The following is a 16,493-nucleotide window of genomic DNA, read 5'->3' as shown; positions in this document are numbered from 1 at the left end:
TCTGCATTACACAGGATTTCTCATGGAAATCGAAATAAACACCTACAAAAATATTCTACTCAGACAGTCAACAAAAACCCTCATTGAAGAGGAGAAAGTTGAGGTCTTCTTGTTGTGTGCCTTCAGTTGGATGCATTACTTCTTGCATAGACTTTTAAATTACATTGCAGGGTTCTTCACTCTGTTATTGATTGACCTGAGATTTTTGGCAAGTCATTTTGCCACTGTGCAGTTCTGTCTGTTCCTACCTATCTGCTCTATTCTAATTAGCCTTTACAAACCCTTTGGGGCAGCAACTGCTTCTCACTGCCAGCTTGTAGTATCTGTCTCCATGGGATGTGATTTCAGTTGTCCTGATAGACTAAGAGTAACATCCATGTTTTAAAATCTTAGGTTTTTAAAGAATAAAAAGCAATTGCATTGAAGCAATATAGTGCCGGTTCTATTGGTAAACCATACCTATTTAGACAGATCCTTTCTTTCTAAAAAGCCAGACAGGCTTTACATAACAAAACAAACCACACCAAAACAAAAACATACAAAGACAACACACATGGTGAAAATACAATCAGTCAGATTGTGAAACTCAGTGATTTCCCAGGAGTTTTTAAGAACAACATCTCACAGCCTAGATCAGACGACCAAAGACGTGAGGAAGTTTTGCGCAGTCCCAGCTTCCCTCCCACACTGAAATTCGAGGAGGCTGGTGAGGGCACCAAGGGTAGCTCCCTGCTGGGGGAGCCTGAATAAGCTCTTTTTGTACAGGATTTTTAGAATCTGGAAGCTATACAGATCATTTAATAACATGAGTAATATTAGTGTCTAGAGAGATACATGTGAAGACTTCTGTTCTAAAGTCCTACCTGCAAATCTCTTTCCCAGCAGCATCCTCCTCACTAACTGGCCAGCTACAGAGGGATGAATTCTGCAGCTCACTGCAACCAGTTTCTACAGCAATTGGTGAGAAAGTCACTTACTACTGATCAGAAATCTACTTAATATTGACCTGAAATAACACTATTGGATCCCAACTGGATCTGCTACACCTCCTAACAGAAACTGATACTGCTCTGGTCATGCGCAGGAGGTGCTTTCCCAGGTATGGGGGGAAAAAAAAAGTCTTCAGTTTCTTCAACTTTTACATTCAGAAACACTTCCTTTTATTACCCTTAAAACACATACACAGACATGAGTCCCTGTCAAGGCAAAGCAGCTGTTACACTTCTGCAAGTCAGATTAACCGCACACAACCCCCTAAAGTATTTCACACATATTTAAAGGAGACATTTTTAAATTTTATGGGTTCATCTGTTCTGAAGAGTATTTCAGTACATTAGTACCACAGGCATGACAAAAAAACTCCACATAAATACAAATCCAGAAGACCTTTTAATTAATATTTCAATTACTGACTTTTTAATTAATAAAAGCCAACATCTTGATTTTACTTTTCCCCACAAAACCTCCAGTGCTGTGATGCAATTCTTTTCCTGAAATCTTTTAATGCTATTTTTACTGGAAAATTACCAAATAGAGTGAGTGTTGAAAAAGCTCTTTTTACTGGCTTATCAGAAATTCCAGTAATTCTTCTAGAAGTTTACAGAGGGAAAATGTTCTTCCACAAGTAAATGGAGCAGATAAAAAGAAAAGCTAAATTCATCATGAAATTTTTTCTGTGTACACAGTTGTCTTGGATTCTCCTCCCCATCCCACTCAGGGAGTGGAGGGAAAGGGGGGGCTGAGCGAGGGGCTACATGGCGCTTAGTTGCCTGCTGGGTTTAAACCACAACCATAGCTAAGGGGTTTTGAACAGGCTTCACTAGCAGTAGCTTAAATGGAAAAACCGTGAGAACAGAGACCTCTGCTACCAATAACAGAAGCTCCACGTTAGTCGTAACTAGTTATTTTCTCTTAAATCATATTGCTCAACTTTTATCCACCTCACAGCTTCCATCACCAAGACTGAAATATTGTCAATTTGAGTTACAGATCCCATGTTAAAATTAAACAGAATATTTCCAAAAACTATTACCAACAAAGTCATTACAGCTAACTCTGAATTTACAGTGAATACTTCCTTACATTGCCATAGAAACTAAGACTCCCAAGTTGATATTGTCATGCTACTTGCTAGAACAAAAAGGCAGCTCCTCTCACCAAAAGGTTTCAGACTTTATGCATCACACAACAGACTGATGTAACAAACCCACACGGACAGCAAAATCAGAAATACCAGTAAAAACAATCATTGTCAATATAATGAACAGGAGTCACTACCCACCTCCTGGTACCATCAATGGGAGAGTAGGCATCAAAGTTCATCTGAGCTTCAAGGACAGTTTCACGAAAGAACAGTGCAGCAGCTGTGCAGGAAATCTGGGGGTTAATTATACTTTACCTAAGCAAAGCACACAATAGTTTAAACAGACAAAGTGTTCAACTCCTGCCTCAATCCTCTGTAAGAGTTTAGCAGCTGCTGCTCCCACTCCATAAGCGCTGCACTTCAGTGATGAGAGCACCTAGGTGTGCTATTAGGTTATTAACTCTGCACAGGACTCTGCCACACTTTGAAATATAAAATGCTGTTCTTATAAAAATACAAGACAGAGAATAAAAATATAATGAGATTAATCCTTGTTTATACTAACGTACCATTTTGGAAGCATAACAGAAGCTTATGTGGCATTTATTAATGCAGATTTAGTACAAAGAAGGACTTAGGTGAGAAATAACAGAAACTAACACAGCCATTTAATTTCATAAAGAACCAGCCATGTGAATGTAACACATCAGAAACTCCACAGTACTACTCATGTAAGGTACAAATAGCACCATTCCTCAGTTTTAAACCTGAGTTTAAAATCAACAAAAAATATGTGTGTTATAAGAATTTACATGTGAAGCGGATGTCCTGGAATTAGACTGATGACTCACTTTTGCTTCCTTTCAGCTTCTGTAGCACAAGTTAGGTGTGACTTTATGAAATGCTTATATTTCATCCAAAATATGCAGATTAATGAAGGAAACAAAGCTGGAAGATTAAAAAAAAAAAAAAAGAAAAACCCCACAAAAAATGTACAATTCAACAAATCATACTCTACATTTCATTTTGAGAAATGCAAGGACAATGTGATATATGCAGATACCAAGATTAAATAAGTCAGTAATAAAGGACAACTTGTACCTGTTTGTAAGACTTCCACTCTGGAATACTAATGTTACATTAACACAGCTACACAATTTACTTTCTAATATACAGTGCAGAAAATTCTGCTCATTATCTTCCTACTATTATTTTCCAGTTGTTCTGCTATTCATAGCAAATCTATGAGAACTGCTCATAACTATAAAACCGATTTCTAGTTGCTTTCTTTCTGCATACTGAGGACACAATATTTCATATTTCAAACAAACTCACTATGACTCTGCAGACAGTGAATGATCTCAATTTTGTCCTCAGTGCTTGACCTACCAGACCTCCAAAGGATAACCCAATGTGATAATCTGGGACTCTGTGAACAATTTAGTCTTTCTGGATAATTCAATGAAACAAGTGCCATCACTGCCTATACAGACTACCATATGTTGTCAAGGCTGTGTCACGCATCTGCCAGACCAGGGACAATGGGAGATTGTTATACCATGCTTGCTCCCATCAGAACAGGAATGATCTGGAATCATGGAATGCCAAAATCCTGGGTCAAAACAAGTTTCTGCATGATTTCTGAAGTAAATTCAAGCATAGAGGGTAGAAATATCTTACTGGCACAACAAACTAGTTGGTGCTAATGCCAGACACTGGTGGCAGATAGGGCTGTATGGTATATGGGGGAAGCTCCTTGAAGTACGCTGATTTGAACTAAGGATTACTCAGGACAGAAAAATGTGATACAGACATGTAAGGAGACATTATTTTATCTCACATATTCTTTTCTGTCACTGGACACAGCAACTCTGTTTTGTCTACAAACCATGAAACACACGCATGCTTGGTTTTTAGTTCTGTTTTCACACGGCCCTGAACACCTGAACTGTAATCCTTCTTTCCCAAGATCAGAGATCTGAAAAGTGCAGAAATCACTTGGTGCCTGTGGGCCAGCACTACTTCTGAAGACGAATAACACCACAACCATTTGGGTACCAGAGAAGGATGAAGAGTGGTAGTAAATGGAGTTCAATCCAGTGTGGTGGGTTACAAGTGGTGTTTTCCAGGGCTCAGTATTGGGCCCAGCTCTGTTCATAATCTTTATCACTGATCTGGATGAGGGCGTCGAGTGCAGCATCAGTAAGTTTGCAAACATCACCAAGTTGGGTGGGAGTGTTGATCTGCTTGAGGGTAGGAACCTCTGCAGAGAGATCTGGACAGGCTGGATCAATGGGCTGTGGAGAATGGTATGAGGTTAACAAGGCTCAGCGCTGGGTCCTGCGCTTGGGCCACAACAACCCCAGGCAACGCTACAGCCTTGGGGAAGAGCGGGTGGAAAGCTGCTTGTAAGAAAAGGACCCAGGGGGCTGACTGACAGCTGCTGAACATGAGCCACTGTGTGCCCAGGCAACCAAGGAGGCCAAGAGCATCCTGGCCTGTATCAGCAATAGTGTGGCAGCAGGGCCAGGGCAGGGATCATCCTCCTGTACTGAGCACTGGTGAGGCTGTACCTCAAATCCTGTGCTAAGTTCTGGGGCCTTCATTACATGAGAGACATTGAGGTGCTGAAGCAGGTCCAGAGAAGGGCAATGAAGCTGGTGCAGGGCCTGGAGCACAAGTGTGATGGGGAACAGCTGAGGGAACTGGGGCTGTTTAGCCTGGAGAAGAGAAAGCTCAGGGGGAACTTGCTCTCTACAACTGCCTGACAGGAGGCTGTAGCAAGGTGTCAGCCCCTTCTTCCAAGTAACAAGTGATAGCACAAGGGGAAATGGCCTCTAGCTGCACCACAGGAGGTCTAAATTGGATTTCTTCACCATAAGGGTTGTCAAACACTGGAAGAGGCTGCCCACGGAAGCGGCGGTGTCACCATCCCTTGAGGTATTTAAGAGACATGTAGATGTGGCACTTAACACATGGCTTAGTGGTGGACTTGGCAGTGCTGGGTTAACGGTTGGACTTAACGATCTTACAGGTTGTTTCCAACCTGAACTGTTCTGTGATCCTATGACTTCAATGTATTTTGAGGAACCAAAATGCACATTCCCTGTGCTGTTTTTACCTGGGCTAGAGAATCTCCCCAGGGCTGTACAGTCTCTCTTGAACATGACAGAACATCTGATTTCTAAAACCAGCAATATTTTAGTTTAATAATCTCCGAGGCTTTTTCTCTGGGCTTTCTCCCCCACATTTTCAATTTTGTTCCTTGTCTTACTTTCCTTCTTCTTGAGTTCATGCATTGTGGAAATAATCAAAGACATCCAGAAGAAATGTCTAAAGTGTGTAAGCAGAATGCAACAGCATTATTGACATACTACTCACCATAACCTATGTAGAAACCTGCTGTGTTGACCGCAACATACCTTCTGATTAAGCTGTATGGATCCTAGAAATCTACATGTGCTGACTGGGAGTTCAGAAATAATGCATTTGTGGCTCACTGACACTAAAAACAGGTAAATACCACAGCAAGTATGCACAAACATTGGCCTTCTGTCAACTCTCCTTCTAGTGAAGAATCCAAATTATGAATAAGAGGTTTGAATAAATGATGAAACTTTTCTAGGCAAATATTAAAATAATATTCAAAATGTAAGAACTGTTTTAGAGATTTTCACTTGTTAAATCCCTTCACTCTCTTACTTTTCTCTTGCTTCTGCCATTCCATTTTCCATTGTGGCAGCTTCGGCCTACAGCGATAAAGCTACACAAATGGTCAGCAACACTATTACACCTTCTTACTGGATAGATTTCCATTAGGTTGAAAGAAAGCTAGTTCATAAAATCAGGTGTTCTGAAGAGAAACTGCTGGGATCACAGCCCCTTTAACTTTAGAAAATTCAGCCAGGGCCAGCACTGCAATCACATTCAGCAACAAAAAACAAAGACACTTTTCCACCAAAATCAGTACCTTCAAACTCTGCACTACAGACTGCACCTGCTTGGGTAGGCAGCTGGTCAGTCTTACCTTAAAGCTTACGATAATTTTGTTTCCTACTGCAGGATACTGTGCCATACCGCACACTGCTTGCCCACAAGACTGAATGGGTTCATTGTCACTATCATATAAATATGCATTAAAATGTGTATGAAAAACATTCTAGATTAGTACTGTAGCCCATACATATCACTATGTATTACATTCTTGTGTAGCAGTACTACACAGTCTTACACATTCTCAACCTACAAAGTTCCACAAATAGCTTTCTCAAAAAAAAAAAAAAAAAAAAAAACAGATATACATCTATCATAGAATCACAGAATGGTCAGGGTTGGAAAGGACCTTAAGATCATGCAGTTCCACCCCCCCCGCCATGGGCAGGGACACCTCACACTAAACTTTGTCACCCAAGGCTCCATCCAACCTGGCCTTGAACACTGCCAGGGATGGAGCATTCACAACTTCCTTGGACAACCTGTTCTAGTGCCTCACCACCCTCGCAGTAAAGAACTTCTTCCTTACATCTAACCTAAACTTCCTCTGGTTAAATTTGAACCCATTAGCCCTTGCCCCCAGTGAAGAGTTCAAATATACTCATGTATTTATAAACACATATTATATATATGGAAGAAGAAAAAAATTACTTCCAGAATGTTAATGCAGCCAAATGATAGCATTATGTTCTTCGATACTTGCCTTGATGCTCTGCAGCAAAAAATGTCTCCCCTCTCCTTTTTTTTTAATGTTTGTACTGCTAAGAGGAAGAACAAGAAACTGCTTCTGCAAGTACTGCAGCACTTTCCTCTCCACCACCCTTTCTAAATCAGTTATGTCCACCTCTTCACATAAATCCCTTCTGAAGGAGCACTTTCTCCATGTATACTTCTCCATGTATACCACTTCTTTTATACAAAAAACGTAGATGAATAATTTATCAACTCTTTCATGTCATGAAAGGAGCTCCTCATCTATAACGAGTAAGGAGAAGATCACAAACACTGAAAGCAAGAGCTCAGAATCTGTATCTTTCATGAAATACTGAATTAATGCAGGTGAAGTTATAGGGTGCATAAAATAAGTCAGATGCAATTTTACCCCCTCATACAAGTACTTTTCTTTGATGTCAACAGTATCAACAGACGGACAAGTGTTAGTGCAAGATGAACTTTACCATATGTGACTCAACAGAACTAAGCACAGCACTCTCAATTATTTCATTTCTTCAAGGAAATGGTGCACTAACAAAGTCATGGCTCCATCCTTTAATGGCACACTGATGGATATAATTCTACTGCCAACGAACCCACAGAGTTCCTGACATGAAACATCACAATCTCTCGGGAGGAGCTGAAGAATAAATCACAGGCTACATGAGCCAGAAGTCGGCTTCGATGGTCTTTAAATTAAGATGGACAAGCATAAGAATGACATAAAGTAATGGTAAAAAGAGAACTGTGAATTCAATTTCTAAAGTAAGTAAAATCCTAAGGAGCACAAATTAGGTCTGAAGTACAGGTTATTTTCAAAGCCTATGTTTGCATTAGATACCAGCAGTGCAACCATGCAGGTTTTCATAGTTCTTTGACTTTGGTTTCTGCAAGACCCTTGCGATTTTATTTATTTTTTTATTTTTATTTAGGAAAATTATACAGCTTTCTATTGTAAAATACTGCTCTATTAGCAAAGAAAATATTAACCAATAGTCAATTCTTGGAAGATACTAAATATTGATACCCAGGAAGAAAAGACACCAGAAGACAATTTGTATGCACAGAGTATTTTAATGAACATAGAAAAGAATTACTGATGAACTTAAATAACCAAAGAATTTCTTAAAAACATAATTATACACAAACGCACTACAAGGCTACTAAATTCCTGAGCCACAGATCACTGGGGGCTGGGACGGTACTGTCCTGTCTTTTCACTCTTCGCTGGGAAAGCACTGTCACCACTACAAGGACTAGGACGTGGAGGATGCAGGCCTCCAGCCTGTCTAGACTTGGCGACTCTTGTATCCATCTTAATGAGGGTCCAAGTCTTCTCCTGATTGGGAAAGCACTTGCAAATATGCCCAAGTCCACCTACAGTTAGCTAAACATTTTTGTAAAACTCATTTGAAGTTCCTCCTTACATTACATGTACTACATGCCTTTTTGCATAAAGAGCTATAGCATTGTGGGTTGAAGCTTAAAGTCTGATCATTTAGAGTTAAATCAAACATTAGAACGTGAAAAGCATCAATATTATTTGCATTTCATATGGTCCAGCCACTAAATAACTCTAAAAGTAAATGAAAATGGTCAGCTAGACCACCTGGTTAACTTAGTATGTATGTGTCGGGCAGCAGCTCCAGGACAAAATCTGCTTCAGTGCTCCTGAGTTCCAAAATCCATGTTTTCAGGCTGTTCCTTGGAATTCTGCTGAAGGCATGGGTGGAAGTTTATAATTCTATGCAAAGAATAAAGATCCTAGTTTATGCAGTACAACTGAGTTGGCTGCTCTTGCAGTCCTTCAAACTAAAACCAAAGCTACACTGGAATCTTCTGCACACCACAGACCTGTGTTGCCTACTGATGGAATCTCTAGAGAAAGATATTGTGGGTCTGAGATGGCAGTGATGAACAGAGAGTGGAACTGGAGAAAACATTGCTCCTCACATGACTCTTCCCCGTGTGACTACTTATCCAAATTAGGATGCTTTTCCTTAACACATTGCTACTTTTACAACTACGCATCTGTGGGAAGGAGACAGTACTTAATCTGAACTGCTCTACATGTAAAAACAATCACATCTGAAATTCAAAAGTATTTCTATCAGAAACATAACACTCTTTTCTTCACCAGAGAGAGTAGAAGGTCAGAATGCGTAACATTTGCAAATATGCCCAACTACTTTGACTACTTTCACTTCTCTCACTGAAAGGGTATATATTCAAAAAAGCATTTGACATTACCGAGGAAATTCTGCCTTTTTTTATTTGATGTCAAGGACCGTTTTGCCATTGACTTCATCTGGGCCAAGATTTCATCCCATGTGTTTTAAGAGAATCTCTGTGACTCTGCCAACAGTAGCACAGTAAGTGCCTCATGAAAAAAAAAAAATGCTAACAAGAAAACCCAAACAGGAAATAGCCTCCAAGGAATACTTCTCTGCAAACTCTTACAATTAAGATTAAAAAATAACAACAATAATGATTCTTACAATCTTTTCTCCCCATGCAAAACCAGGCAACAATTTCCTGCATTAAAACCTTATTTATTGGGTGTCACACTTAGGAGAGTTCTATGTCAGATCATATTGTGGAAGTGCTAATTATCTCATGAGGTTTACTCCTCCTGATGATATACAGCAACTCCCACATTGTGATTGTTTTTTTCTAAGAGTATTTTTAGCTCAGGATGTTCAGCTCATATAAACCAGCAATATGCCATTGGACTTTCTTAAAAGAAGTATTTCCCTTGTAATGTGGTAAAAGATGAAGTGTTTTATTATTTCAAAAAGGGGGGCCTTTATTCAAATGTAATGAAAAATCATGAAAGCACCTTTATTTTCCATACTTAAAAACAGCTAACTCCTGCAAACTGAATTAGCCATTCCCTGACTTCATTTACAAGTGAATTTTCACTACTGAAATATCAACGCTTTCAAACAAGAGAATACTCAGTCTCTTAAGCATCACATCATAAACAGTAGTGTCCTACCTCCACATTCTCTGACTTCATTCCTAGGCAGCACTGAAAAAGCAGCTACCGTAACACGGTGCATTCAAGGTCATGCTATTCTAATTGACAGAGATATCATTGATAAATTACCCAGAAACAACGATAATAGAGTCATTAACCTTGTTCCAGCACATGAAAGGTGTTTCATAATTGAGAAGGAAAGTTACAAAAACATACACAGGTTTTACTGCCCAGGTTTTCTTCTCCTACACACTACTGCAAAGTACTGTTAGGGAATAGTAATGTGTTAGGGAATAGTAATGTGTTAGGGAATAGTAATGTGTTAATGTAGATGCCTGCTGTCTGTGCTTTGCAACCAAGGGGTGCACAGATTAGACTGAATTATACTGGAGGAGGAGTCAGGTAGTAAAATACACAAACCAGTGACCTTTTAGAAAATAGGAAGTTGGATCCAGAAGGCCTCTCCCTTTGGCAAACTGAAGGATGCTGGAGCACAAGAAAGATCATTCCAGCAAGGAAGTCTCTCTCAGTCCAAGAATCTGTGCTGAACTGTCACTTCCAAACACACAGACATTTGGCCAGTGCTTTGACAACATGCATTAAAAGAGTAATGGACTGCATACTGAAGTGAAACTCACAGATAGACAGATAGATAGATAGATAGATAGATAGATAGATAGATAGATAGATAGATAGATAGATAGATACTAGGTGGAATCTAGAATTCATCCTCTATGTCTCATTCAAGAAACTTTCAGCTACCCACAGACTAAAAGCCTGACTAATGTCCCTAATTCGCTGTATGACAGATATCTTTATTAAGGGTATACACATTAATGAATAACTGCTGAGTGCTTTGACTTAAGAGAAATATTAGAACAACAGTGAAGAGGTGGGACAGAGACTGTTTCACACAGTAAATGGCTGTGTACCCCTATCTTCTTAATACTTCCACTGGTGCTTCTTTTTGAATCCTATCACAGTAAGACCACTCATGCTAAAATTATTACTAAAAAGAAACTATAGAGCAGGTTTCCTGGAGTTCAGGTGCCCAGAGATGACACTATACTGAATGACAGAATCCATTGTACTCCTTTCTAATCCTGAACTACTGTGTCTCCCTGCATTGCCTGACTACAAAGATACAATCTATAACATATTGCACAACTTACCCTACAGGACAAACAGAAAAATCCCAGATCATGTCTGTATTTAGAGGTTTGACCTTATGCATATAACTGAATATATCATACATTCTGAAAGCCTGAGTGAAAGTCAGATTCTTTCTACTGGTTCTGTTGTGGTTGGATAAACCGTTAATAGGCATATCCTTCAAGCATCCAGACTTGTCACAAATGACACTTGGAACAATATGCACGGAACGCCAAGGGGAACTCTCCTGTATGTCCTCTGAGGCTGCAGGCTACAGTTACCAAGCACAGGTGCCTCTGATACAAAGCATCTAACATCTTCCCACCACGGAAACCCCCAACTTTTTCGAGGCTGAGCTCAGCGCCGGGTTGAATCGTGTACTTTAGTGATTCCAGCCGCTGCACCATCCACGGTCAAGGAGCACCTACAAACTCGTTTCCCAGCGCAGTTAACAGCTCCTGTGCTTCAAACACTACTGGGGTAGCAGAAACCTCCTTACAAGCATTCAGCTGCAAACAGCCCAACTCAGCATAGCTTAAAGAAGCCAGTAACACACATGTAAACAGCATCTGTGGCGTCTCTTCTTAACTGACTTTCCTGGAAACACATTAACCTATTACAGTACTTCGAAAATAAACAGGAGAAGCAGAGGAGAGGCAAAAGTAGATCGCTCCCTCCCGAAAGTTTCTTTTCGCTTCTCACTCCCACTTTTGCTGCTCTCCACGTACTCTCGAATTAGAGATCGCTTTCACCGGGTATCAGATGAGTGACTTCTTCGCTCATGACATTTGAGAGATGCTGCAGCCGCCCTCGGTGCCCGCGGGGACCGGGCGCGCAGCGCACACCCCCACGCCCAGACGGCCGGCGCGAAGCGGAGGGGAAACCCCGCTCCGCCACCGGCCCCGGCCGCCGCACCGGCCCCGGCAGCGGCATCAGCCGGTGCGGGGAGTGCGGCCCCTCCCGCCGCATGGCGAAGCGCTGCCACTGACGCACATTTAATTCGCCGGGCTGCGGGCACGGCGCGGCGCCGCTCGCATCCTCCCCCCGCCGGCGGGCAGGGGGAAAGTCAAACTGCAGCAACAAAGTTGGTCCCCCCCGTTATCCCCAGACCTGCCCCGGCCCCTCCGGGGACTGTGGGGCAGCGGAGGTGGGGGGCAGCCCGTGCCCGCCTTACCTTGCTTGACGCACTTGAGCCGGATGGGGTCTTTGCAGTGCTTGATCACGGCCAGCACATCCCTGATGGTGAGCCCGGCTACAGGGGTCTCGTTCACCTCCAGCAGCAGCTCCTCCGGCACTAACTTGCTGCCGCCCTCATAGGCCACCTTGCCGGGCTTCACCTCCCCCAGGTAGGGGAACTGCCCGTTCTCGGCGCCCCCCTTCAGCTCGAAGCCCAGCTGCCCCTCCGGGTTCCTCACGATCACAATCTCGTGGACTCGGCTCGTCCAGTGGCTTTTCTTCTTCAAGCCCTTGGACATTGCCGTTGGGATGCTCTGCCCGACTACCTCCCGGTATATTCCGTGCTCCTTCCCTCCCTCCCTCTCGTCCCCCCCCTCCCCGGGGCAGCCGGGCTCCTCCGGGGCAGGCTCGGGCGGGCGGGGAGCGGCCGGCCAACGAGAGGGAGGGCGCGGCGGCCCCGCGGGGCTGCGGACCTGGGTCGGGGAGCGCCTCGCTGCCCTCTCCGGCCGGCTTTAGCTGATATCCATGGCAGCCGCGGCGGCCGGGACCCTGCAGAGCGTGGATGTACTAGTTGTAGAGAAACTGGCAGCGGGGAGGGAGGAGGGAGGGAGGGACGGCCGCGGCGGGGGAAGAAGGGGGGGAGAGGAGGAGGGGTGTCGGTGTCGGTGCCGGAGCGAGGCGGGCGCTGCCTCGCCGCTCCCGCCTCGCCTGACCCGGTAGTGAAGGCCGAGAGAGAGGCTGTCTGGCACGGCCGGCAACGGGCGGAGAGCGGCCCGGGCCGAGCGAGGCACCGGGCGGGCTTGAGCGGTGACCCCTGCACCGGCACACCTGGGAGCGGCCCCTGCGACAGGGGGCGCCCGCGGGCAAGATGGCGCGGGGGGGTCCTGGCCAGTCCAGGAGACGCAGCGCCGGGCGAGCCGGCAGCGGGCCTGGGGTGAGGGGCACCGGACGGGTGTCTGCTGGAGTTTGGGAAGAGCCCGAGATGGAGAGGAAGAGGGATGGATGCTGCGGTCGGTGTTCTGCTCGTGGTAGGGAAGGATGCAGTAGCGACAGATGGGCTATAAGTTGTGCCCCAAAAACAAGTGACAGCCGTTTAGACGTGTGTCTCGGTGTTAAAAACGCTTGCTGAGAGGTTTCCTTCCGTTCAGAGGTCTCACACTCAATTAAGTTGTAGATGGGCACAGTTGTTAGCGCACGTTACTAGCACAGGAGACAGGAGCTGGTACCCAGAAGGTGTTACTACACCTGAGGAGGGTGTAACAAGGAGAGCGGTGGCACTTTGGTCTATAAAACTTATCATCACACACCAGTTGTTCACCACCATCACTCAGTTTGCCGTCTGCTCCTTGCCCTTAAGCCCCAAATGACCTTGGTGGCCAAGGACCGACACTCCCAGCCTCCAGAGCCTTGCTCTCCCGAAGCACCGGGATGCATGTTGTTCTGCAGGTGATATGCATCCCGCTCCTCCTGTGGGCTCTCCCTTTAATTAGTGCTGTCATATGCCTGACACGTGTGCAAGCAGTGGAGTGTAGCAGTTGGCACGTCTTCCTGAGAAGCTTGCCTTGCCTAGAAAAAACAGTTTCCATGTGAAGGGGAGACTGACAAAACACAGGCAGAGCAACCTCCTGACTTTCGGAAGCGTAGTTTCTGTGCCTGCAAGGCTGCAAGGGTACGTGGAGGCAGGGGTCTGCAGGCAGGGTATTGAATGGGGGAGGCAGGAGGAATGTAGCGTGTGTGAAGGCACATGATTTAAAGCTGGTCGGATATTTTTAAAATTTCAATTAAAGTGACTCTGCAATGAAATTTTTCACAAATTGTATTGCTGTTTTCCCTCTGGGTTCCTATGGAAACAGGCCTTTATGTGCTCATGCTTGGCTGTATCTCCTTTACTTCTCCAATAACTTTTGAAGCTGTTGGGCAGTTTCACCCAAATCAAATATAATTAAGTTATTTCATGAAAATAGGCAGCTGGGTAGGGCTGAGAGATCCTGTAAATGTCCCAAAGGCTGTAACATGAACTTGCCTCTTATTAAACAGCGATTCACATGGCTGAGAGACCGTATAAATGTCTGGGTAATGAGAAAAGTTTCAATTACAGCTCATTATCAGCCTCAGTATAAGTCTGTGGGAAACCAGGGTTCTTCAGTTCATGTTCTCCCAGCATTGTGTAACATCCTCGTGCACTCAGAGTTGGAATAGGCACATGCAGAGGGGAAGAAAGCAATGAGAAATTACTAAAGTCTGTATCCTGCTAGTCATTTCACCTGCTTTGCTGTGTGGGCCTGGCCAGTGGTGCAAAGCTCTATGTGAGGGGCTTTGCAAAGGTGGGATTAAAGAATAAAAAATAAAAATTAAAAATTAGTTAAAAAAACCCACCCAAACAAGACCACACAAAACTGGAAATAAGAGATCCATAAACACAGACAGCTGAAGAGCAGAACTGGAAAGGTAATTTGACTTGACTGGAAGGTACTAAGGTTTTCACTGGTGTGACAAGCATTAGAGTAATAGTCTCATTTTCCAAAGACCATCAGGAGTGTCCAGCTGTCACTAGGAGCAGTGTTTCTGGTCTGGGCAGAAGTGGGCTAAGATGCTTGGAAAAAGAGCAAGAGAGTTAGTATGCTTGTTTCTGTGGCGCTGCTCTTGAACTTTGTCTTGCTTTTTAGCCCCAAAGTGGGGTAGGAAGCAAATGGCTAAAAAGAGGAATTACAAGTCATAGCATCTTGTTATCCTTCAGCTTCCCAAATGTTGCCACAATCACTCTTTGCTGAATCCTCTGCTCCACTAAAGCCCACTCTGCTTAAGTGGTCACCATTTCTCAGTTCAGAGTTTAGTCATTCTGCCAGTATTGTATCACAGATGTTGATTTGTCTGCTAATTAAATTTCTAAATCACCCCATGTTCACCACAATGTATGTGCAACAGTGGGACATCTGCCAAAAATGCGGTTTTTAGGAAATACATCAGGAAATATTTAAAATATTCCTAGGAGAAGGGAGGGAGGGAATCCCGTGGGTGTTATTTTCCTTTTTCTTAGGGGTTTCCAGTAATTCATTGATCAGAATTTTTTAAGTGCTCATTACCATTTTAAGTCAGATGACATTAACACGAGGTTATAAGTATATGCTTTGTTAAACAAGTGGGGGCACAACTCCTATCTTAAAGGGCTTACAAGTCATAACATTTCTGATTTAACGCATGTTGACAAATCCAGCTGAATGAACCTTTCATTTCTAACCAGTTTAGGTAGTTTTATTCATCTGAAATAATACCACATAGATCTGGTGGAAGTGGTGGTTCAGTTGCGTTAATTTTGACTTCTGAAGGTGGGCAGCAACATGAGCCAGACCCGGCACAGGCATCCACAGTTTGGCAGAGAATCACAGAATGGTTTGAGTTGGAAGAGACCTTAGAGATCATCTAGTTCCAACCCCCTGCCATGGGAGGTGGAAGGAGCTTTAGCAGTTTTCCCAAATCAGAGCTGCATATTAGTTGATCTCATACCAGAAAAGGATGGCAGTTTTCAGGTTCAGAGACAAAGGCTGGTGAGTGGAATGGCAGGTCATACCTGTTAAGGTCAGGATAGAGTAAAAGATACTGTCATTAGAGGATGACTGAGGGATACAGTATTCCTCTGCAACATCCTCTTTTAGGGGACATAAGTTTTAGAGTTTTGGGTTGACTCTGTATGGATAAAGTCTTGCAGTCGTATCATTACTGGTTTATGTTCTTGGGGGTTTAGGGATGTGATGCCACTAATGGAAATGCATAGTTTGCTTTGGTCTTCTATTTGAAAATATACTCGGAGGAAATTAAACCTCGCATAAGGTCGTTTTGCAGCAGCCACACTCTTTCATATAACTTCGTTTCATTTTTACAGTGATAGAGGGGCAGCTGTAAAACAAGATTATCCTTGGCACTGACAGAGCAAGTGTCCCAGCATGTGGCTGAGGGGGCAGAGTTTGCAGATTTTCTGCCTGACCCCTGAAGACCCTGAAAAGGACTTTGTTGCTTGCCAAGATCTTCCTGTTAGACCCTTCCTCAGGGCTTCATCTCAGGAGGGCATGAACTGGTCCTGAGCGTGAATGTGAGGGTATCTAACACAAGGGATCTCCTATGGGTAAAAGTAGCAACAGCACAAGATGAAACACGTTCACCAAATACAACACACAACTGCCTTTTATTATTCCTTTAAATCTGAGCCTGTAAACCCAGGAACCAGTAAGTCACTGTACTTTTGGGAGTAAAGTTGAGCCCATGAGTAAGCTGTGTGAGACTTCAGTAGATAAATGTGTTTTGTAGCTGGAAAGTAATCTTTCCTACTGCAGCACTACAAATTCAGTAAAAAGGTAACTGAATTCTGTCTGTATTTTCAGTATACCACATTTCTGGGTA

The 16,493-nt window shown here is 43.5% G+C and overlaps 1 protein-coding gene across 15 annotated transcripts in view; it reads right to left on the bottom strand.

The window, feature by feature from the left end:
* The window catches only part of MAGI2 (membrane associated guanylate kinase, WW and PDZ domain containing 2), a 747,917-nt gene extending 735,248 nt beyond the window's left edge, over positions 1-12,669 (bottom strand). For 10 of the 15 annotated variants that reach the window (XM_062631986.1, XM_062631988.1, XM_062631991.1 and 7 more), the window contains exon 1: positions 12,097-12,661. In XM_062631986.1, the coding sequence (XP_062487970.1) occupies positions 12,097-12,397 (301 nt within the window). In that variant the 5' untranslated portion in view covers positions 12,398-12,661. Of the gene's footprint in view, positions 1-12,096 lie in introns of all 15 variants that reach the window. The other 5 variants (XM_062631997.1, XM_062631996.1, XM_062631998.1 and 2 more) reach the window with 5 other exon arrangements.
* Positions 12,670-16,493: the final 3,824 nt, after the last annotated feature.

The sequence above is a fragment of the Pezoporus occidentalis genome, unplaced genomic scaffold, assembly GCF_034315485.1.
Source record: "Pezoporus occidentalis ecotype Australia unplaced genomic scaffold, CSIRO_AGI_Poc_V1 ctg38, whole genome shotgun sequence".
Classification (NCBI taxonomy): Eukaryota; Metazoa; Chordata; class Aves; order Psittaciformes; family Psittacidae; genus Pezoporus; species Pezoporus occidentalis.
Note: the sequence above shows the minus strand (reverse complement) of the source record. Positions and strands in the feature narration are given on the sequence as shown.